The following is a 24,798-nucleotide window of genomic DNA, read 5'->3' on the forward strand; positions in this document are numbered from 1 at the left end:
TCTCCAGCTTATGTTGCACACTTCGGTGGTCCCAGACATTACTTTTTAAGTCATGCTGTTAGTCCCCAAAACCTCATGTTGCTTGTCTTTCATGTCCAGCAATGTGACTTACCATTTCAACATCCAGGCCGGAAGGTGCAATACTAATGCAAGCAATACCTGATGTGTGTGTGACTAGCAGTATACTTATGCTGTCGGATGTTAACTTACATACATAAGCTACAACTGGCAACTATAACCTCTGCACTGTTCTTAAGCACTTGAAACCTGACATGCAGCTTGTACAACTCTTGCCTTCAGAAAAATAAAAGTTTTTTTTTTAAAACACCAAACCTTAAAAAGGTGAATGTGATTTGTGAGTTAGATTAAGCCATTTTAATTTACAGTGACAGAAAACATCAGTTATGAAAAAAAGCATTTTAATTAATATCTAAAATCATCTTAAACTATTTTCACACAAGATTTAAATCTCAAAGAAATAAACATCAACAACAACAAAAAAGGTATTGGCATTTCTACAGTGAATAGCTGGTGGCAGCATCAGGAGCCCAGAGGGGCCGGGATGCTGAGCTTCAGTCCTCAGACCAGTTGCCCAGGCAGACTGAGACATCCTGCGGGCTTTCTATACCCTCTGGTGCCAGTCTATCAAGCAGCAGCAGCAGCAGCAGGTAGAAGCGCCAAAAACAACCTGGCGCTCTCTGCCAAAAACCCAGAGAGCGCCCCCGTCCCCTCAGTACATCACCACACACACACACACACACACACACACACACACACGTGGATGACACTAGAGATGTACACCCAGTTCACATGGTGCAAGAAACAGACAAAGAAATCCACTTTCTAAATTAAAGGTTAATACAGACAACAGATGTGTGCCTGGTGCCTCACAAAGACCTAATTGATCGATTAAGTCTGGAGCAAAATAATAATTTACAACAAACAAAAACAAGGATATTCTTAACATAGTCTACTTGGTTTTGTTTCACTGTACTTTGTATTAAAGGACCAATAGCCTATGTATCACTATATCTAGTGGAAGTGATGTAACAGAGGTAAAGCTCCTATAAAGCACAAAGAGCAGCAGTAGGGATGACCCATAACAACACATTACTCTGGCATTATAGGAGCATCAGAGGAGCAGAAACGACCTCCAGTTGACAAATTTTTAATTGTTGCTTTTTTTTTGATTCATCAAATCTTGTGAATGAATGACGTTTCAACTTGTCAAAGTCACAGAGGAGTGAGGTTTGCCTCACCAGATGAGGTGAGACTGAGGAAGGCTGGATAAGTAGTTCTTGGTTGTATGTGCTGTTGGTTTTACAGTATTTAAAAAGGAAGGTGAGCGATGTAAGATAAGAATGATTTCTCTAATAGAGCAGTGCTCAAAAAAGTGCGAGCATATGGACTTACAAGATGGTCACAGATGAATCAGAATCAACACTATTCCTGAAACAGGAAGAGAAACACGCAGTGAAAGAGACTGATGTGAAAGGAGACGCAAGACTTAAATAGATGGGATGGATACCTTACGGCCCAGTTTCACAGTCCTAACATCTCTGCATCCATCTCTGGAGCTTTTACGTTCAATTGATTTGTCTATACAGTATTTGATTCTTTTTCTGTATTGAACAGCTTTCGTACTTCCCTTTAAACTTTACAGTACAATACACTATAGTGCACAATAGGGTTTCGGAGCCAGTTCTGGGGCTCAGAGTGGAGGGTAAGAGCACCTTCACAACGCTGCTTGATGTTCAAGTAACTATCGGGCCCGACACTCAGACTCAGTCCCGTAGCTTGGTTGCTCTGCTGCAGTAGCCCGAAGATCCAAATAACCAGGAGCGGTGCTCTGTGCCTCAGTCCTGCCCCGGGTCCTTGGCAGGGCCTCCGTCCAGGTAGATCTTGAGGGCCTTTTCCTTGCGTGGCGAGTAGCTGACACGGTGTCCAGTCTTGAGCAGACGGCTGCTCTCCTTCTTCATCAGCTCATTGCGCTCATCATCCGACAACTCCATAGGTTCCTCTGTGCTGTGCCTGCACAGACAAAGATCACAGAAATGTCGATCTCCAGTCCCAAATGTTTAAAATGTAATATACTAAGAGGTTGTGATGCAGTGAGATGAGCTGAGGTGAGATACCATCTACATTTAGTTTAGTAGCAGCTCTCTTCAAAAATATTCACATATTAGATATGTATATAATGTAATATTACACAATGCCCCTATTAGGGATTGGATAATAACCACAGTATATCAGTAAAAATACAAAAAGTAAATCCATCTTCTATACCTGTATATATCTTTTGCAGGGTTACAGGGGAGCATTTATTAGGACAGATCCTAGAAAAAGCAGTTATGCTGCTAATGTAACTGTATTTTGATACCTTTTACTGTCATTACATTTCTTTGGTTTAATTTCAAATAACTTGGACACTTACATGCATCTTTAAAAATAAAATTTATTATTTTGGATGAACTGTGTGTAATTTATGCTTTAATTATTTAACCAATTTTCATAACAATCATCATAATCAATTTACACCACAACAACCTTACTGTTAAATTTTCATTTTGGCTCATGAACTAATCCCAAATTAAACTCAAATGAATAAATACTCCTGTGTAGTAGTCCTGTGTGTCTGTCAAATGATTTGGCAAAACTCTGAGAGGACTTGAAGAGAAACATCAATCAGTACTTGAAAGTGGACTGTAATTGTCTTGAGCTCTTTTACCTGTAGAGGACCACAGCTCCATCGTCACAGATGTACAGAGGCCACACGTTAAGAGTTGACACCTTAGGGTTCCAGTCCAAATCCTGATGGATCTCCAACACAGAAATATCACAGGGAAACGTTCCTCTACCCTGCACACAACAGACAGATGGATTCTCAGTCGAAGATGGAATAGTTTAAAAGACGTGAGACTAAAGCAGCATAAGATAAATAAGTCCTGTCCTGTGTGAGGTGCTGCATCTCACATACCTTTGCAAACTCCAGGTTTTCGAGAGGAATCTCGCTGATTTCACTAAGCTGCAAACGGAATAAAGAAATTAGTCACAAAAGGTTGTTGTTTAGAGTGACAATGATTGTGCATGATTATCTCAGTGCCAAACTAATGTCTTTCTGTGAGCAGCAGTGAAAATGAACCAAAGGGAGAAGAAGAGCGAGACACTGCATTAACAGTTGTATTATAGAATATAGTTTTATGCTGTATTTAATCTATGGTACTATTTTGTGGGTATTTATTTCCTGCATTTTGGTAATCAGTGTTGGTTGATCAGAATGGTAGCACTGTAATTTCCATGTTTTTATGGATGAATAAATCAGATAAAATGGATGACACAGACATACCTTCTCCTTGAGCTCTTCTACACTGCTGCTCTCCAGAATCACTTCCTGGAAGGGCCCCAGCTTCATTGTAGCCGGGCTCCATCTCCGGGTCAGAACAGCCAGCTGCGACATGGACTTCATCTTCTCTGGTTCTGAGAAACAGATCATGACAGACCACAGATCAAGTTGCATTCTAACTGTACATTATTTCAACTGGAAACAAGGACACATTTCCCTGCACTCTGGCACTAGTTTTATCTGCTGGCATTTGTAGCTTCACGTCATGGGTTTACAAAAAGAATGACATTATAATCAAGTAATAATTTCATCACTGTGATATTGCCTTGTGTCTCTGGAAGCAACAGATAATTTCAACTTTTGTTTGGTTTTGTTTTTTTACTTTTTAGCAATACAGCTTTAGTATTAATTCAACAAGTCCCAAGGTACAAAAAAAACAACCTTTTATTATACAATAACTATTGTAACTTGTTTGAAAGAAACCGCAGAATGAGTGCTACCATTGAGAACTTCCAGGAAAACTTCCCAGTTGGAGGAGATGCTGATGTCTTCTTCATAGACATGGTAGTCCAGAAACACTGTGCCTGGGTTCTTCCACGTCTTTTTCCTGAGACGAACCCTGAACACACAAACACACACAGTTTGGTAAACACCTACACAGCTCATTTTATGAAGCTCTGTAAATTGAGTGGAGCTGCAAAATCACCCAGCAGCCATAAAGTTAAGGAAATCCTGTCCTGTTTGTCGTGTGTGTCTGTGTGTGTAAGTGTGTGATAAATATTTGTGTGTAATTGTGATGGTTATATTATGTAATTATGTAACATATTGAAATATTGAATGTATTGTATTCAGACCCTTACTCACTCAATATATAAATAAAATAAACTATTTTTATTTTTGTCTATTTTATAACCGTGTAGTAACACAGTCTTACCTGTCAATGCTGAGATCAAGCTTGCACTGCTCTTTCAACTGAGGGAGCAGCTCCTCTTTTGACTGTCTGACAGTCATACCCTTGGCAAACACCGTGTCCACCAGGAACTTGCAGGGCTGGGAAACAGGGACACATGAATAAAATAGCACCATTTCTGATTACAATGTTCAGTCTTTTTGAGCATAGTAATCAAAACATCTTTCAGTTCTTACCTCTGGTTCATTTACTAGTAGTTGATACACTTTCACTCTGTATTCACCCTTTTTCAGTGCTCTTCCTAGCCGAATTGTTATCTATGGGAAGTAATAAAATGTCCACGTTAAGTCTAAGTTCAAGTATTGGCTCACTCTAATAAACAAACTACTAAAATCTAACAAATCCATTGTAAAATTGATCCTGACCTTGTTATCATCTGAGAACGATGAGAGTGTTTCATTGAGTCGTACACTCTCAAACTCCTGGTTGTTGGCGTACACCCGAAACACCTTGAACTGGGTGGAGGAGACTCCCACATAGGGCTCCAGGTTCTGTTTAAACGCTGCTAATGTTATTCTCTTGTCCACATGAACCACTAAACCTGAAGCAGATCACAAGACACAGCAGTTAAACATTTTGTCAGATTTTCTGCCCTCTTGAGGAAGGTAGACACTGATGAATATATATGAATTCTTTCACTGGCACAATATTGTCAATGCAAGTTCAATCAAGTTCTGCAAGCAATCAAACAATCTTTGTGCTTGCCTCTGATAAACTTCAAAAATATAAATGTGAACTAATTTTCACATGATTAATCTTTTAAATTGGATCATAAATAGAAGGTTCGTACATTTTTGTGCATCACACGAGGAGTCATCCTGAGAACAAGGATCTGCTCTGAAGTACAGGAACTGAGCCTCTGCCTTGCTCTTCCCATTGTCGTCATACTCGCTGTCTGTTCCAGAGTCTTCTTCAGCAGTGTCCCAGGTCTCTTTTTTGCCCTCATGGGCTTTGGAGCGACGACTACTTGTGATGCTGTGTGAGTCCAAGCCGTTGGCCAGCTGTATGGGCCCACTATCTGCATTGCACAGTGTGTCGCTACTGTGGCTGGAGCTCAGGATGTCGCTGTCCACTGAGCTGGTGCTGCGGTCATTGTTCACCTCAGAATCCGAGCGCTCCTCACAGGCAAAGTGGTTGTCAGGGTCAGAGGAGGCACCGCTGCTGCCCCCGGCCGCGGCCCTGATCCGGTTCTCTAACTCTCTGTTGTCTGCAGCCACACAGAGTGAAGAGTTTGAGTCAGCCTCTTGGGTTGGGGATTCGATATGTTCAAAGTCGCTGGTGTCAGAGCTTTTTTGACTGTCACTGGTGCTGGAGCCGTGCTGCTGCTGCTGCTGCTGCAGAGACAGATTCTTTAACTTTTCCGTGCTCTCCTCGAGGATAGCCTCTACAGATTTCATGTTACCCTTTGACTCCTCAAAGGGCACATCAGAGTCACTGCCTACTTTTTGGCATAGAGTTCTGTTGGCCAAGGTACCGGGAGACTGCTCAGGCAGTAAGACCAGGAGTCGGATCGTATTACCGTGACGATCCAACAGTTTCCACAACAGTGAGTCAGTGAAAGCAACCTGATGATCTGTCGACTCGGAGCTCTCTACAAAAACCTGATGAACAACAAAACAGGTAAAATTCCAACTTAATAGTGTTTAGAAGTGTTCAAGTAGATTTTCTGACAAATTTTTACACAAAACTGGCACAACACCATGGAAACACAAAAGTGGGAATTAAAAGAAAATGCGGGGACCTTGTTGCTCCTGAAGAACCCCTCAGCTTTCAGTGTCTTGTTTGGAACATACAGGAGCCGGAGGTCATTATAGCAGCGCTCCAGGACCACACACATGGTTTCGGCAGATAGCCCTGTAGCCTGGGAAGAAACACATACATAAGGCTTAAGTCTGCAAGACTGATCTCACATTCTCACAGGTAATGTACACAATTTATTTTTTATTTAAGCTTTTCTGTGGTGATGCCTAAAATAAAAGAAAGTTAAGGAAGGAAGAGAAGATATAGTGAAGAAAGTGAGAAGCAGGAAACCTGTGCAATAAGCTGTTTGAATTCAGTGACCGTCTGGTTCAAGTACGCTCGAACGCTGATTGGAGAGGCGATTGTCTCACTCTTGAGATCCACAACATGAACCTTCACCATCACCTCTGTAGAAAATCAGACACACAGCCACACAGACATAAAGCAATTATTTTGCTTGGTATTCTAAACATCTTCACATCTACATCCATCACTGGTGTACGGACCATTTGCTCCTAACCATCGCAGTTGGTCTGCATTACAAATTGCCATCCATATGTACAGTACATGGTCAACCACACTTTGCTACATGGGCTTGAATCACACTTACACTATGTAAAACAAGATGATTATCTCCATCACTTGCAGACATTCCTAACTGAAAAGTCTGACTGAACAGCTGCAGTCTACTGACCTCCAGGTTTGTAAGGCTGGAACACTTGCTCTGGTCTGCGGGTCTCGAGCAGCAAGTCGAACATATAAGAGGACTTGACTCCTCCCAGCAGCAGGCCCATCGGTGTGTCCTCCTCACCTTCATAGGAACGCTCCAGGTACTCGTGGAATTCATCGTACTTTACCAAGCGGCAGCAGTCCAGAGAGACCATTCCCTCCAGCTCCATCAGCTGAGGTGCAGAACACATAAAATGACCACAAAAGTAAATGCAAGCTCTATCTTGATGAAGATACATCCATTTTCCAAAGTTCACCATAAGTCTTGGAAATGTTACGTCAGCTGCTGAAACTTATTGCAATGATTAGCTGTGTTGTTGGAAAATCAGATGGTTAAACCAAACAATAAACCAACAGACCTTGTAGGCCATCTCTGTTGCTTCTCTGAGAGTTTTGTCCTTGTGTACTTCCAGCTTGCTCTCCATCATCATCTTTACAGGATGCATGCAGAAAAGCTTTATCTGAAGGTAAAAAGCACGAGAGCAATAATAGTTAAACTTGTTTTAAAAGAGAGGCAATGCATCATCTGATCCCCATTCAGAAGCAGAACAATAGATCTTGAACCGATCCAAAGGACCATGTACCTTGCAAGTGTTGCGCTCAATCTCCCTCTGTCGCTTCTCCTGCTCTTCAGACTCTCTCTCCTTTTTTACCAAAGTCTTTATGTGCTCTGGGAAGTCTTCTGCAGCTAAGTACTCTGCAGACAAGATGGACAAGATACACATTAAAACTGCATGCTAAGTCTAGGAACAGCACAGTCAAGGCAACCCTAGTAATAGAAACAGTAAGGTTATGATAAAAAATATAAAAACATCTACATATTACTGCCACACTGATGGTGGCATCAGTGTCATCATCATGTCTGTTCAGGTATCTCAGTAATGTTGATATTACCCATAGCAGATTTAATTGAATTAATTTCTTACTTGCATTCCTTGTGGGATCTTTCAATCTATAAATCAGCATATATGCATTTGTAGAGCTGTAGGGAGAAAAAAAGATGTCTTGTTAATGAATGTAGAGGAATATATATATAAAAAACTATTGTTCTGTCAGCCCTAAGAGAAGCTGCCTTCATAAGGAACATGAAAGATCAATGAACATAGAATAAATATGAACCCTCTTGGCATTGCTTTTAAACACAGGCCCAGTTCAGTTGCAAGCATGTGATGTGTGTCAACCCACTGAGTGTTGGAGACATATGAAAAACAACTGACCTTGCGAAGGCACTGGAATAATAGCCTCTGCTCCCTGAGGACCCCCCATATGTCTTCCTGATATCATCTTGGGTGATCTGCCCAATAGAAATGCACAGAAACATACTGACAATTATTCAGATACAGGATACTACCATGTTAACGATACGTAGAATGTTAAAATGACAGTTTGCTTAGTTTAGTAGGAGTACAAACTGAAGACTAGTACTGCCATAGTCTGGTGAGCCATTCTGCCAGACATTTAAGTGTTGTACAAAGACATAACAGGGTATTTAAGGGAAGAGGCTGACCTTGCTAACGTGTTGATCATTGAAACTGCACCAGTGGCCATCATTGAAGGATTTGATGCAGGCGTAGTAGTGGCCACCCGCAGCGCTCCCAGAATGGACCATAACGGAGAACAGCTCAAAAGTCAGCAAACTCTGAGAACAGGCAGAGGGAAATCTTATTGTTTAGATAAAAGCAACAATCAAGTTGTATTTTGTTGGTGCTCAACATGCAGGGTAACTGAGCTTTTCAATAGCTGAGATCTGATGACTGTGAAAGTCATAGCATATTATTCACATAATTAATTTTGAACAGTCAATGACCCCTCATGTCCAGTATGAAAGCATCTGCATCCGGTATGTTTCCCCTCATTTATTCAGGCCGTTCCTTTTATTTGTCCCCTGTCTTGCACTGGTCATATGTAGAGATGTCCCAGACCAATCCTAAGGGTCTGTATCGGGCCGGGGAATATTTTGATGGATCGGATTTTGATCGGCTAAAATGTGTTTTGTCCACCTCAGTCTGACTGCTCTTCTTAAATCACAGCCGGGCTCTACACTGCAAGTATTTCACTCCATATGCGAGTGAAAAGTAGAGTGTGTAAATGTGAAAAACGAGTCGGTCGGTGATTGACTCTGTTATTCTCAGAGTTTAGCAAATCTGTGTCTTTTGCCAACTTGGGTGTCAGAACAAAGTGGTTCTCTCTCCTCGGATTAGCAAAGAGCAGTCACCTTCACTGGTTAAAATGACAAACGTCGCTGGCAGTAGGGCTAATTAATGTTAATTCAGTGAGTAACTTGATGACTTGATAAAACTTGGCTGCTGCTGAGTTTGTGGGCTCTCTGGTGCTGGTGTCTGTACTCAGCCAAAGAGTTTTTTTATGAGGTAAAAGAAGTATCACTCTGTCACACCACTGTACAACCACACGTGTTTCTGTAGTTCCCAAAAACTCCAAAGAGTGATACGTCTTCTATGTAGCTAAACACGTCGGTTTGACAAGTCACATTCTCCTAGTTAAACTTCTATCTATAATCAATAATCAATAACTTAAGCTTATCACCTTTATAGTTTTTAATCAGGATGTTCAGTATTTGGATCAAGTAGCTGGTGAAAAATAAGGTGGGCTGAATTTAGAAGGCTATGCCTGTTTTTTTCAATGTGTCAGATACATATTTAATCAACATTTAGGTAAATATAAGTATCGGAATCTGTATCAGCGCATACCAAATATTAAAGAACTCGGATCCTGATCTGGGCCAAAAAAGCTTCATCAGGACATACCTAGTCATGCATTCTCACATACAGAAAATGACTATCTATACAGTGAGTGGTCAAGATGATTACCTTTGGCTTCAACACCCTCTCTGCGCTGCCGGTGCTGTCCAAGCAGATGCCCTCATCCACACAATCATCGGTCGAAAAATCGTTGCTCATCTGGTCGCTGTGGCAACTGCCTTCATTCTCTGCTCCACTGTCAGTGCAGCTTTCTGTCTGGGGCGACTTCTAGAGAGGAAACCATTTCATAACCAATCGGAGAAGGTTTTAGAATAAATAGGCTAGACACAGTAGTCAATCATAATTTATATGATACAAAATCGTGAGTTACTAAAAATTGCAAGTAGCATTTTGTTACGTGATAACATTTCAACAGTAAAAAGACACCTGTAACACATTGGGTGTTGCCTTTACAGCCTAAAAGGTGTTTGTTAGTTTATCTTGCCCTTGTGTTGTCTAATATTACTCTAACACAGAAGCACTATAAGATGCAACAAAATAGAATTATCCATCCATTGTCCATCACATGTTGTTCACTCACTAGTAGACTAGGGAACACAGTCACAGTCCGTTTGAGAACGTCAACGCCGGATGAATTATGTAAAATTGCGAATGAAAATGTTTTGCTTTATAAAAGATACTGCTATCATCTGGGCATTTTGATCAAAATGTTACATGATGAAAAAAAACAAAACAAAAAAACACGTGCAGTGACACATTTTTCTTTTTCCATCCATAGCTCATAGTTACGTCAAGTTATTGATGGTCAATAGAAGATAGAAGGTAAAATCCTATTTGGGTAAACCCACAAAAGGTTCACTTCTCTGAAGACCTATTAATCTAATGTATACCAGAAATAGTGATGGACGCAGGTACTGCCATTTTTTGCTCTCACCTCATCTTCCACATCAATGAATGGACTCATGTCAAGCTCCTCTGGGAAAGTCATGCGGTCATTAAGCTTGATGCGATGCATAGTGGTGTAGTCAAAATCAAACCGCTTCAGCTGTAGTGTCAGCAGGTAGGGAAAGTGCAGAAATCTCAGACCCTGTGTAGAGAAGCATTTATTAAAGAATCAGGCAGGTCAATAGCAGAACACTGTCTTCACTGAACATGACTCCCATGTCACATTTTCAGTGTGCTCACCTTCCGGGCATCACATTTCTTTTTGCAGCGTTCGCAGAAGTACTGGTTGGGCCCATCCAGAGTTTCTGGTTGGATAAATGCCTGCAAAGCCTCTTCCTGTGGCAGAAAAAAAATAATTTCAGGTCCATTTACATGGAGGCTTAAATAATGAATTATCATAAACTTTATTAAAATGGGCTGCAAGTACTGAATTCAAGGCAGCCTTCATGTAGCTGTGAATCCCAAAGAGTGAAGGAGTTCAAGTGTTGCTGGAGTCTTTGATGCCAATGTGTTAAATGTTTAAAGGAATGAGATGTGGAGGAGAGAAACACACCACACTGCCATAGGCCTGGCTGGCTCCGAAGGGTCTGATCACAAGAGGGATGTCCAGGTAAGTATCAATCCTCCAGCTCTCATAGCCACACTCCAGACAACGGACATAATCCTTCAGCTTCCCTTGGTACAGCTGGTTGATCAGGTCAGCCTGAGGATATGGAGGCATGACAGTCAGGCCTTCTCAGCCATGTTTCTCTTGTAACAATACAGCAGTTGTTGGTTTCTCTCCCTGACACATTTTCTTACTAAAAGAGGAACCAATGTGCAACTACTGCTGTGTGACACTGCATGCTTGGTCTAATGGAAGAAAATGCTATGTTGTTACCATAAGGAATTATCTTTTGTACAGTGGCTATTTTAGAACACCACCTTAGGTTTACCAGGCTCACCTCTATGATGACAGACTTACAGTAGCTCAACTTTCATTGGTCCAAGATGTATTCTGTCAGCCTCAGGTGTTCAAACTACAGCTAACATGCTAAAATGCCTGCTGTTAGCATGTTGACATTAACGTTAATATTGAATGTTAACATGCTAATGTTAACAGGGGGCTGTCGGGCATTTTTATTTTTTTTTTAAACTTTCCAGACAGACAATCTGACCATTATGCCCACTTTACACAGCAATTGACCAGACAAGGCATTGTTTAAACTTCTCTCTCAAGCTGTCTTTTTTCAAACTTCACACAGCTACTTCATTCTTTTTTAGTGAGTACAACAACATGAATGCCATGAAGAGACACTAAACAAACATGGCTAAAAATGTATGCATATCCAAATTCTAGATTGGGGCTTGAAGGAAAGATAAATCTTCATATGTCATCTGAAGTTGAATAAAAAGAGAATTTATTCAACAGTTCTCCTATTACGACGGTGTAGTCCCTCATTTGTCCAGGAGTGTCCTATCGTAGAAAAGGTTTCAGTCGTAGTTATCTGGACACTGTTTTCAGAATCAAGGCGTTTCGGTTCCCATCCGGAAGTCATTCTCAATTGAGACAACAATTGAGAATGACTTCCAGCCGAAACGTCTTGATTCTGAAAACAGTGTCCAGATAACTACGACTGAAACCTTTTCTACAATAGTTCTCCTATTACCACTTTACTGTTTTTTAACTTAGTTCTCATTTTCACGGTAAACTAGGGATGCACTGATCCGATACCAATATCGGTCCGATATTTACTCAACTAGCTGGATCGGGCATCAATGAAAATGGGGCCGATCTATTCAATTAAATTCTATGTTTACGTCTACGTGCGTGTACTACGTCATGCATCAGCAGCGCGCCGATAGACCCGAGAGGGGTCTGTTGCAGGGCTCCTCTGTGGGGTCGCTTCCAGTGTAGGCTCCGCTCTCAAGTCAGCTCCACTGTCAGGACAGGAAATAACAAACAGGACGTAATTTAAGGCTTTCTCTGTTTTCGCTACACTATGCCTCGTGAAAACGGTAGGTGACTGATTTGCATTATCCAATAAAGTCTGAATGCATGGGTCTTGCATATGTTCGTTGTCAAAATAGCTACCGCTATAAATATGTGTAAATTTAAAATCACGCAAATTATGTGGATACACTATTTGTTTTATTTTTGAAAAGATAGTAACACCATCGGTGGCTAGCGTTAGCTTCTGAAGTTTTATGGTCGGATGAGCTTTTTTTTTGTGGATAACATAAGCTAAATGTTAGGTTATGCTATGCTAATTAATAATAATAAAAAAAAAGTATATATATATATATATATAAAAGCTTTCCATAAAGCTGTGCAGCCATTTTTGTAAAGAGTTTTGCAAGGGCATAGGTCTGCATTTGTCTTAAGATGCTGACTATGACACTCAGGTTGGTTATTTGACATCCAAAAGAAGTAAATAAAAGATTTAAAGTTTTTCAAACCATTTGGTGTAGATGAAAATGTATACTGAAATAAGTTGTTTTCACACTTAAACAGCGTGCAAAAACTTTACTGGCTGTATGAATTAAACTTGTAACAAGTTGAATTGTAACAGTTTTTCTGTCTTTCATAGATTGTAGATAAAGGAATGCAATGTCTTATATTTTATGTGAATAGAGGTTATGATGTTGGTGCAGCAATTATGCTATAGGAAGACAACCTTTCCCTTTCTCTCTCTCTCTTTTCCATAGGACAGAGTGGAGCCCATGACTGTACATGACTGCAACAAGGCAGCAGAATGGGTTAAAGCAAACCAGTATGTATTTTCAGCCAAAGTGGAGTTGCCCAATTCACTGAAGATGGGGGAAGAGGAACTGGCAGAGGCTGCACAGCTTTATGGAAAGCTTTGGGTTGAGGACACAAGTGAGGGCCTGGACGAACATGAGAGGGAATCAATCTTGGAGCCATTCAAGTTTGTAATTTACAACACTGAAGAAAAGTTTTGAGAAGAAATTAGAGATAGCCGAGGGTATTTGGCGTACTATGAATGCCGAATGGACATCAACTGACTTTGAATAGAAGTAGTAGCTCACTACTATTGTTGTGACATGCTGTGTTTGCTGAATAAAGGGCAACAGAATGTTTGACATTTTGTCCTAATTGATTATTGTAATAATAAATAATTCAGTAAATTAATATCTATGTATTTATTTGTTACATTTTGTTTTACAAAGTTAGGAAAGCAATGTTTAAGTCAAGCCTGATGTTGCCTTACACATAAAAGAATGATCCCAGTCTCTTCCACACAGTGAGGCATACAGATAATTAATTCAACACGGCCAGGTACCAGGACTGAAAAAGTCAGATCGGTGCATCCCCATTGTAAACTTCCAAAAAGTAAATTAGAAAAAATATAATCCACTACAGTAGTAGTCATTATTATTTATTATTGTTATTTTTAAATGGGGCTCAATCACAAGCATTCATTTTATGCTAACCAGGAGCTCATGTGTACAGACCACATGGCTGTACATACGCACACTGGATTAAGTGTTTGCAGTTTATAACTCATTCCTGAGATAAGAAACAGCTAACCCTGGGGCTTACTGGCCCATTTCACTATTCCCACAATAGGTCTTTTGTTTCCATTCTCGGGGGAGCCTTGAGACTGGTTGCTGAATTTTTGTTTTTTGTCATAAGTCTAGGAAAACTTCTTGCTTTCTCCTACCTGTTCGGTCTGCTTCCACTTTTGCTCCAGGGCATCAAACATGACCCTGCACAGCTCCTGGACATCATGCTGCTGCCAAGCTAAAAACAAACACACAACAAGTGTAATTAAGTGTACAGATGCAGAGGCACATGGTCTCTCCTTTCACAAACACGCAGACAGGCCATGTGAGTTTAGTCACAGGAGAGTACAAATGCTCACCCTCACTGCTGTCCCAGCCAAAGCTACGCGTCACATCGGTGGTCTCAATCGCCCGTTTCTTGCTAGTCTGCAGTAGAACAAACAGTCTTTGCAGCTGGTAGGGGATACTGGTGACTGGCTCCTCCTCAGACTCCTCAAACTCCCAGCTGAAGTTGGACAGAAGTTATAAAAGAATTTAAAAAGTTGTACTTCACAAGTAAAACTTGACAAAGGGTTTTACAAGCATAGTTCCTTACTTGTAGAGCGCATTTCTGAACTCCGGGGTCATGAACAGCGTCTGTAGAAGACTGTTCAAATAGCAGGTCATAGCTTGGTTGACCAAGCCCACGTAACCTACAGCGGGGGCAAGTGATAAGTAGTAAGAGGTCAGTTGGGGTTGTATGAAAGGAGCAATCTCACATATTCAACAGGTGACAAAAGCTCACCCGTCTCAGATTTGTTGAGGATAGACGAGTAGGAGTAAGATGGACTGCTGTAGTCACCACTGCAGCCTGTAGTGCCGTCTCTGGGTAGGGGCCCAATAAACCGCTCCTGGGAACTGTCATCTAGTCCACTGCTATCTGCTGTTCCTGACTCATCCTGCACACAAACATATAGAAAGGAACCTTTTAATAAAATATCTGTAGTTTCCAAAACCAATCTCACTGTAAAAATGTGTATTTTTAATATTATTTGTGAAATTAGGAACTAATTTTGTTAATCTTGTATCACTCACCGATGCCATCTGGGGCTGCTCTCCATCTTTGTCTGTAAGCTGGAGGAAATTCCTCTTACCACCAGGCTCAAACGCCGAATCCGAGAGAGACATCTCACTGCTGTGGTCCAGTGGTGCCTAGAGGGAGGCAGAGTAATAACAAAAATCATGAAAACAAGAATTCCTGCAAAATGCAGAAAAACAACAGCTGCAAAACATTCAAAACAAGTAGTTTTCTACAGGCTACAAACTGGATGAACTCACAAGAAGACTTAAATTCCCACTGAACTCATTTTCAGGAAATTCTCTGTATTGACGCATACGAGGAAAGTAGCTTGAAGCCAACATGTGAACAATGCTACATAGCAGAAGACTTTCTGTCTTTCTCCTGGGCAAGCTGAGGACAAGCAGGCAAAGTGCTGCAATGGAAATATACAGTAGCTTAATCCACTGACCTACTCAGTGAGATAACAACAGACACAGCACCTGGGCTTTGGCAGGATTAGCCTGTGCTCATTTAAGAAAAGGGAGTAGTATGTACCCAACCATAGACAACACAGAACAAACTCAGTCAAAATTGAGTGAACACATAAGAATGCATTCATTATATAGTTTTCTGTGCTAAATATAAGAGTGTTCTCTCCTAGCAACACCATTCTTACACACTTTGTTTTCTTTGTAGCAGAGAACAATGGTATGGCAAAACCCATTTTTGAACACTGAAGCCTGGAAAAAAAAAAGAAAAACCAGTTGGCACTGTCTGAATTTCAAACATATCTCTGCCACTATCAGCTTTGCTGAGGTCATGATGTGGTGACACTGCCCTTCCAATGTAGTGAAAGGGGCTGTGGTCTAACATAAACTTCTTATAAGTGGAGGATAAGTTAACAGCAACAGCAAACACAGGCTGGGAGCCATTATTATAAATCCCACTGAACTCAACTACACCAACTGTTAACTTAAAGCTGCACCAATTCATTTTTGGCCAATTGGGGGCAGCAGAAAAAGCTATAAACACAACATTGGCATATTATCAGCTTTTAAAATTGTTATTACACATGTTAGCAAACAATTGCCTATTTGCACATCCAGCATTCGCTTAGTTTTGTTTCTGGCCACCTGACAAATAAGTCCCCTAAATGTCAATGATTCAAATCATCAGCTGAGAAAGCCGACTCACAAAAGATCTCGCCCTGATTCGACTGTCAGTCGAATCAGCGCCTTTTTTAAAGCTGCATCATTGTACATAAGGCAACCATATAGCAAAAAAGTTTCTAGCAGACTATAAATGTTTGCAAACTTAGTCTTGTCACAAAATGAGCAAACTACAAAACTAACTGTGATGGAAACAGAGAAGGGTGACGGAAACGGAAGTGAGGTTAATGAGAGCGGTGAAACTAAACCAAAATAGTCACGTTGAGGGCCATTAAATCAAAACAATGAACTGAAAGACACTAAACAGTTAATCAAAAACAATCAAGTTAAGAAACACCCTTTTGCATGACATGTCTCCTCCACCACCTGTTAGGTGCCACCTTAGCATCAAGTTGCCTTTAGTTTCAGTAACCGTGAAATGCAACTTTTACCTAGACTTAACCTTTTAATTTGACAGGGTAATCACAAAACTTCAGCCAATAACGCAGTTGAGATCCATAATTACACTGATAGCTGTGTAGATTTATGTGGAAAACCACTGTCACATGTTGGCAGAAACAAAAGCCACTGTCTAGATTAATGAATTTCCTAACCATGTCCGGTGTATTTCCCCAGGCAAGGTCAAAAGTGCCATTCACATATCCCGCTTTGTGGGCAACATCTTCATAAAGTTTGGAGAGGGTGGTGGAAGCAGGCAGGTTGAGGGTCAGCCTCTCATTGACTGTCTTTGCACTGGTGGTGTCCTGAATTATACACAGCACTCTGGGCTCCTCAGCTGCATTTTGGATCTGCAAATAAAAGAAGAACAGGAAAAACATTAGCATGATGTACTGGCTAAATTTTCATTCTGTATTCTGCGTTATAAGTACTGCTGAAAAGTTAAGCGTTAGAATAAACGGTTAGAACATTTGTAAGGCTGTGCAACAAATGTCATCATTAGAAACACGCCAGTAACACCACCTCATGTCATGCCTCAGTACTGATATGACCTACTTATTACAAGTTAAGTTAAATTTTGAACAAAATACAGCTGGATATCGAACCGGAATATGTTTGTGGTACCAACTGAAAAGTGTCAGAGCATAAAAAAGAAAATATCAAAAGCTGGAGTAGAATGTCTGGTTAGATTTGTTATCTTATTTACTTCTAATTATTTATATATCTTATTTGATCAGAGTTCCTGATAAAACATTTTTTGTCAGTTTTAGGTTTTTTATTTAAGAAAAGTTCCTGTATTGCTTGTGTTGAAATAAAATGTAACATTTGAGAATTCAAGCTTTTCTTCAAAAAGGGTTTTGTGGAAAAACATGTCTCTATTCCTCAAAATAAGGTATCGAAGAAAGGCCTCATTTTGGTATCTGTACAAAAAAAAATTGGGTAACGTGTATGCACTAGTGTCGAACTATTTCAAATGATATCCAGCCCTAATGAAGAGATTATTCTTTTAAAACTGTTTGTATTCACTGGGTCAACAATCAGTTATGAAAAAAAACAGTCATCATGACTAAAAACATGAAACTAGTACTCTCCCTAAAACTAAATTTTCTTCAGTTCAAGTGTTATCAAATGCAGAAAAAGCTACAACCATGTAAAACTTCCACCATACAACTTACTATTTATTTGTGGTTATATCTTGTTATTATCAAATAATAACAATGACCAAACAGTAGTGTTTTGCTGTATTTTTATGACAACCACAGAAACTAATGAAACAATAACACATGAACTGATGCATTGGTGACATGCAGGAGCTTATCTCCAACAGTGACAGCCCTGCAAAATCACCTCACATTTTCTCTGCTGTCATTGTGGTTCGTTAAATAGACTGCACAAAACATGATTGACAGTTCTTCCATTCACTGACAAAATCAACAAGAAATATTCCTACACATGACTGGGCAGGCCCACTTGCTGGGCAGCCACTGATCTTTGGTTATGATTTTCAGAAAAACATGGACAGGTTGTCAAATTTCTCCCAAACTGTACACAATGTTACAAAACAGGCCATGCAATTACTGACACATGCTTCATTTTACTGTATGACACAGTCTAAATCATTTTACAAGAGTCACTTCGTCATCTGAACACTCCCCATAATTTGTTTTCTGATTGGTCTGGCAGTTACTGTACCTGTTCAGGCTCAGATGATTTGCAGAGTGAAAGCTAATATCAAAAACGAAAGTAGCAAGAACTGCCAGAAAAACTGCCAGAAAAATAGCTTCATGTATTAGAGACTAACTACAAAATGTTTGGTATTTTAAATTACTGAACTACAGCTTAAACAACTGATAAAATAGTATTTAGAAAGGCAATATACAACGGTAATGATAATCCTATGAAGCTTCAATTGATAAGCTATTAAAAGTAGAGCAGAGGGTTAAATGAAATTACATGAAATCTTGGGCTGATTCTTAATGTGTACTTTTATTTGATCAGATATTGCCTGATTTAAGTAATAATTATTAGTACTATAGTTTAGTATTTAAATAATATTTTTGCTGAGACAACATTAAATACTGATGCATTTGAGAAGTCTGGCTTATTTTGTCGACAAACATGTAATTGCTCAACAAAGTAAGTTTACCAGTACCAAAACTCAAGTATTGTATTGGTATGTTGATATGAGGTATTTAAATTTCAAATGATACCCAACCTTAAATATGATTATAGTTTTCAGAAATTTGTGTTTTATAGGACACAACTTCCTGTATGTCATTAAGGTGGTCATTATTTCATTGAATGTCTCTCTCCTAATGAAGAATGCCCTGATTGTATGTCCAGTATGATGGTCATCAAGGTGCTTCTTCATGCATCTATTTAACACCATGCTTTATTGTGAGCACCCCCCCCCACACACACACACACACAAGGCATGGCTACCTGAGAAATCCTCTTCATCTCATCAAAAATACTCTGTCTGCAACTCCAAAACACACCCTAATAATAAACAGAGATAGTTGGGGTGAAGAACAACTTAAAAAGAAACAAACAAGGAAAATAAGTTGTAAAACATACCTGTGTGATTACCCTCAAAAAAACAACTTTAGGCTAAATGTTGCTGACTTGTAGGCCTACACCTACCACTGCTTGGCTAGCAAATCAACCTCTTGGCTGGTAATTATAGGAATATATTCAAGTTATTCGAGTTTTTGCATCCTGTTGGTGAGGTTTGTGATCTTGGCAAAATGTGACTGACAGATCCTATAAAGAAGCTGCAGCTGACAACACACAAGTGTATTATGAGATTAAAGGTTATTTTTAACGTGGATATAATCACAAGGTGCTAACATGACACCACAGGTACTGCAAAGCACAGGCAGTATTTCTTTACAGCTGTAACTGATTCTAAATGGCACAAAAAATTACTATAATGGCTATAATGTTGTGAAATGTCAGTATCCATGAACACCTATTAAAACAATGTAATGTAACTACAACTGCATATGGCACGCACACAAACACTTAAATCAGAACAGAGATACAGGTAGTGAAGTTAACAACAGCCAATATTCTAATTCAAAATGTATTGTAAATGGTACATTTGTGATCCAGCCATCAATTTGGATAGTTACTGTATCCAAAAAAGGGGTTTTGTTTTGGTAGTGACAGTGGCTGCTAAATCTATGGGGGCACTAGCTGTTGAGAGCAGTGGTAAAAACAGATGAGGTGATGACAATGAACATTTGATTGTCACCAGAAATATGTACTATTAAATCTCTTTGGGGGTTTTTGTTGTTTTTTTTTTGTTTTTTTTTAATTGTGGCTCAACAAAATAAATTAGCTACCTCAAACTGCTGATTTGTTCAGAGACCACTGGCAGCCAGACAGTGAAAGTAAAAGAACTGTGAAAACTACATAGGAGGTTTTATGTGCAACTGCAAAAAAATGACAACTTTAGTTTCCACTTGAAGAAAGATCTCTTGACAAAGATATAATATAGCATACATAAAGAAGGTGGAATAATGCTCTGTGTCAGCTTTCTGCTGCTCTCTGAGGCTTAATAGCAAGGACCCCTAAATATTTAAACTAAAACATTGGGGAACGCCAGTGGTGGCAACAAAATCCATTGTAATAGTGAGGGAAAACATCATGTTTCCACTGCCTGTTTGTGTTTTACGTGTACTAGCAAAAGAGATCAATATGTAACACCTTTGAAAGTATTAATCTTCTTCAAAATTTTTCATACATAATGCTATCACAGCATTATGAACTGTGGCGAGAAGTATGTTCTTTTGCATGTGCCTTTCTAGAGCGTCAACACATGGCAAGGGCCAAAGACAATGTCCTATCAATTTTCTCATTTAAGAAACTTTCTGACAGGAAAAAATGAATGATTAATCATGACTGCCTTTTATGGATAACAAAAGGCAATTTGGAAACTCAAGATGCAGCTTAAAATCCAAGATATGTTGTTCTTGTTATGACAAAGTATACATATTACCTCAACAGAACGTGGTGTGAAACAATACTAAAGTACACAAAGGCATTATTATTATTTACCAATGCACAGGATTTGATGTCGCAGTTATCTGTGTCATAGTGCATGGAAAACATTCTTACAGAAGCTAAATGTCAAAATATAGCTTTTTTTGAGATCCGATAGTTATCCGATCTGGCCAAGACCCTTAAGTGACTCTAGTCTAAGGATGCATGTACATACGGTATGGTGGGCAGAACTAAAGCCATTCTATAGCCACCCATCTTAAATGAAACAGAAACCGAAAGAGGAAGGCCGGTGTGTGTTCAGAGACCAGAGGTGTAGGTGTGTGCGGGGAAAAGAGAACTGAAGGGAAAAGCAAGTAATCAGATTAAAGTAGTTTGTGAGTAAACACTAAAATAATTTAAATGGTAACATAATAACCTAGAAATAGAAATAGGGTAATATATTAATTTATTCTTTCAAATATTATGATATTTTTTATAGACAAATGTTTTGTTGCAGAATAATGCCCTGCACTTTGTTTCTTGTTACATTTGTTTTTAAAGAGAAAATTATTGAATAAAATATTGAAATAAATGTGATTTCTGAAGTGCTGAAAGTCTGAAGGTCTAGCACATTCCTGCTTTGCTGACAAAGTGAAAAGCAAATAATCAAAACATATGTCCTCCACACAAACTCAAGTCATCCTTCTTGTTTAAAATAAAGGATTGTCCAGCGGGGTTCTTATTAGACCCATTAAAAATCCACAAATAAGTTGTGTAGTTAAAGGCTAAACTATTACTATGAAATATAGTGAAAATTAATAAGTGTGCAGTGCTGCATCATCAAATCCAATTTTCCCACAAGTCCTAATGTCAAAGACTGACGTCCTATGCTTGATGTATGACTACAGCTGACGTCAATGCAGCCAATGTGCTATTTAAAAAAAAAACAAACACCCATAATTATTAAATATTGGGACTGCAAAATAATTTGGAGCAACCTTACAGATATATGCAAGTATAAAATAACACATGAACATGACTGCCATGTCAATAATACCCCCTAGGACGTTTATGTTGAAATCACACTGTTAACCTGAGCCAAGAAGTCAGCAACCAAATTACCATCTGGTGACCATCAATGGTGTTGACAGAGGCTAGAGCCGATTCATTTCCTACTTGTGTGGAAAACATGACCACATAGTACCATCGTAGATTAATAGATTATTGTTTTAGGTATCATATTGCACGTTAACGGCAGCTAACCACCAAGCCAAACATGGCAGGATAAACAAGCAAAGGCTAAGTAACGTTAACTTATCATGATAAACGAGTTCGTCAAGGATGTCTAAATAAGAATGGCAAATATTTTATTCTATCATTAGAGGCACCAAAATAACTAAGATTAACGCTAACGTTTTGTTTTACACATATGCATCTTCATGAGTAACGTTAGCTAGTCAAATCCACTGACATTAGCGTTAGCTAGTCAAATTTGACTAGCTAACGCTAAGGTTTACAGTAAAGCTACAAGTTCCAGTCAAAACAATCTGCAAACGCGGGCAAGAAGGAATCAAAGTATGCATATTTATAAAACTACCATTAGGGGCAAACGTTATCAACACTGACAGTCCGGTTCAATGATGCAGCTATTTGCATTTGGTTTAGCAACTTCAAAAACATCTAACGTTAACGTTAGATTAGCTAGAGATGTTCCCATTAACCAGACCTAAAGGCTAACGACATTAGCTAGGCAACTAGCTAATGTTGCTGGCAAGTTAGCTAACTAATGTTGACAGATATGATCTTTGTTTGGGGGATAACATAATGTCAACAGCAACATTTGAAGAGGTCAGGATTTTTGATGATCAGAAAGCCAAATTCGAAGACTAACTTTAACAACTTAATAATAATTATGCTAAAGCTTTAGCCACCTACATAAACTCACTCTGTCTGAGATGCAGAGAAACTAGCCGCTAACTGATGTTAGCTAGAACGTAAGTTAGCCAGCCATGTCATGATAGGCCGTCCAAGTCATGTTTAGCTGTTAGCAGCTGAGAGTTAGCCGCTAAATGATACACCAAGATCGCAAACTCCCAAAGTGGTGCAAAAGTTTTGCCATTATTAATGAGCATTGTCCGCTAGGGTAACAGCTAATGCCCAGAGGTTGATTCTCCAACCTGTGTCCGTGATAACCTCACCTCTTTAGGTACGAACTGGTTCTCCTCGCTAGGCACCATTTCCATTTGTGCGACAGATTAGACAAGCGTCTATCCGGACAAGAATGTCAGCGAAAAAACTTTGCGGCGGTAAACACAAACATGGTTTGTGTCCTGTTTGTTGTAAGTTTGGATGCTCGGATAACAAAATTAAACTTGCCAAAACTTGTAGGCTTATCAAAGTGACCGCAACACTCTCGGTTACACTACACAAGCACAAAGTGTCCTGCTATAAACGAAGAAAAATGGCCGGTGTTTTACTCCGCGAGACTTCACTCAGGGAGCTTTGGCGTCATATTCCATCCAGACAAGCGTGCGTGATGTGTGCGGACAGAATGACGTCGGTGCGTGTCTGCGTTTTTAAAAGGACAGAGATGACAAACACTCAAAAACACGGCCTTAATGGGTTAGCTTGTGTGAGAGAGTGGTGCAGGTCAGCTGTGGGTCAGTTTGGCAATGCTTTCAATTCAATTTTAACAGTGGACCGTTTTCAATCCGTTCACAACAATACTGAAAGATTAAATTGAGTGCACATAGTTTCATGATGAATATTAACAGAAGTTCAGCGGGCTGACGTGCACTGCAGAAAATGCTATTAAATGCGTAGAGCACACCCATACCCAAGACTGGGTTATTAACCAAGTAAAGCGGGTAACTGCCTTAGGGTCCCAGACCCTCAGTGGCCCCCTAAATCCCCAGTTTCACTGTGCGCAATTGATTGATAATTTCAAAAAACTGTAACTTTGTTTGGGAATATGGAAATATGCAACACTAAAGCACAGTATCAACTGACATTATAAGGGCCATCAGGGGGTCCCACTTTATTACCTGATTTTGAGGCCCTGTATCAAAACTTAGTTTTACAATTTTATTATTTTATTCTTTATTATTTCTATATTGTGCATGGGGCATGTATGAGTGTATATGTATGTTGACTTGTGTTTAATCAAATTACCACACTGCAATCTGTGGCCACCATAGGAATACTGTACACAATGCACAGAGTGGTAGGCTGTGGCCACACCATAGAGTTAAATGTTGTAGTTTTTTAAAGTTTATTTTTGGGGGCATTTTAGGCCTTTATTATAGATAGAAGAGATGACAGGAAATGAGGGAGAGAGAGAGACTCAACAAATGTCCCTGGCCGCACTCGAACTGGGGGATGTTACATCTTAACCCCTAAGCCACAGGCACGCCCCAGCTGATGTGTCATTTAAATTAATTTCTATTAAATTGATTCACTGCTGAGAATGAAGAAGAAATACTTCATTAATTGATCTGTCTCTGACTTGTTTGTGAAGTCCACCAGGAGTAGTGGGTGACAATAAGTGGCTATGGCTCACAAGCAAGTGTACTACATGGGACACAAAGTCACTAAAGTAACTGGGCTTTTACCCTAGATTGTTAAATTTCAGAGCAAACAGTTAGAAATACATATTTCACAATTTCACCTCACAGCAAGAAGGGTCGAGGTTTGATAACAGCCCCTTAATGTTTGCATGTTCTTTCTATGTTTGTTCAAGTTTATTTTTTGTGATCTAGGTTTCCTCCCACATTCTGAAGACAAGTCAGGTGTATTAACTCCAGACTCTAGATTGCATATAGTTTTCATATAAGAGTCTGTTTTTGAGCGTAAGCGCTGCAGTGGAGTCTGGAGACACAGATGTGGTTTGGGGTTCACTGCACCAAAATAGAGACATTTTACATTTAAAAAAAATCTACGTATCCAGAGAGTAACGTGTTATAACAGAATAAGGAAACAAGCATAGCATGAGTAATTTTACATATTGTTTGTTGTCACCAAACAAGTGAACATCAATGGCAGCAGGAAGTAGAGATGCATCTTCTGCACTAGACATTCATTGGGCTAGGATTATAAGAAGGGGATAGAGACGTCATGCAATGTACTGAAATGCATACTTATCTGCCATGTTATACATAGAAATATATTCATAGTGATACATTAATCTGGCAGGGATGGTGAGGAGGAGTCTA

General features: G+C 39.6%; 1 protein-coding gene across 2 annotated transcripts; it reads right to left on the reverse strand.

The window, feature by feature from the left end:
• Nucleotides 1-352: 352 nt before the first annotated feature.
• Nucleotides 353-23,137, reverse strand: usp47 (ubiquitin specific peptidase 47). 2 transcript variants are annotated; one of them, XM_044193488.1, is made up of 29 exons: nt 22,786-23,137; nt 19,043-19,099; nt 16,756-16,950; nt 15,029-15,145; nt 14,739-14,892; nt 14,550-14,646; nt 14,314-14,459; nt 14,113-14,192; nt 11,001-11,150; nt 10,688-10,783; nt 10,437-10,589; nt 9,611-9,769; nt 8,290-8,421; nt 8,000-8,076; nt 7,709-7,764; nt 7,367-7,479; nt 7,142-7,243; nt 6,748-6,955; nt 6,345-6,460; nt 6,055-6,174; nt 5,104-5,914; nt 4,679-4,854; nt 4,490-4,570; nt 4,278-4,393; nt 3,844-3,962; nt 3,347-3,477; nt 2,978-3,025; nt 2,729-2,859; nt 353-2,031 (listed from the first exon to the last, which is right to left on the reverse strand). In XM_044193488.1, the coding sequence occupies exons 1-29, from the start codon at nt 22,828-22,830 to the stop codon at nt 1,857-1,859; spliced, it is 4,161 nt and encodes a 1,386-aa protein (XP_044049423.1). In that variant the 5' UTR covers nt 22,831-23,137; the 3' UTR covers nt 353-1,856. The 2 variants fall into 2 exon arrangements, with proteins under 2 accessions (XP_044049423.1, XP_044049432.1); XM_044193497.1 differs by lacking the exon at nt 19,043-19,099.
• Between the last annotated feature and the right edge of the window lie 1,661 nt (nt 23,138-24,798).

The sequence above is a fragment of the Siniperca chuatsi genome, linkage group LG1 (genome assembly GCF_020085105.1).
Source record: "Siniperca chuatsi isolate FFG_IHB_CAS linkage group LG1, ASM2008510v1, whole genome shotgun sequence".
Classification (NCBI taxonomy): Eukaryota; Metazoa; Chordata; class Actinopteri; order Centrarchiformes; family Sinipercidae; genus Siniperca; species Siniperca chuatsi.

Excerpts from the sequence above, each read along its gene's own strand:
- usp47 (XM_044193488.1), bottom strand. The coding sequence starts at position 22,830 with ATGGAAATGGTGCCTAGCGAGGAGAACCAGTTCGTACCTAAAGAG. Across the intron at positions 4,394-4,489 it reads TACTAGTAAATGAACCAGAG|CCCTGCAAGTTCCTGGTGGA; the intron begins GTAAGAACTGAA and ends CCTGTTTCCCAG. Across the intron at positions 2,860-2,977 it reads AAAACCTGGAGTTTGCAAAG|GGTAGAGGAACGTTTCCCTG; the intron begins GTATGTGAGATG and ends TGTTGTGTGCAG.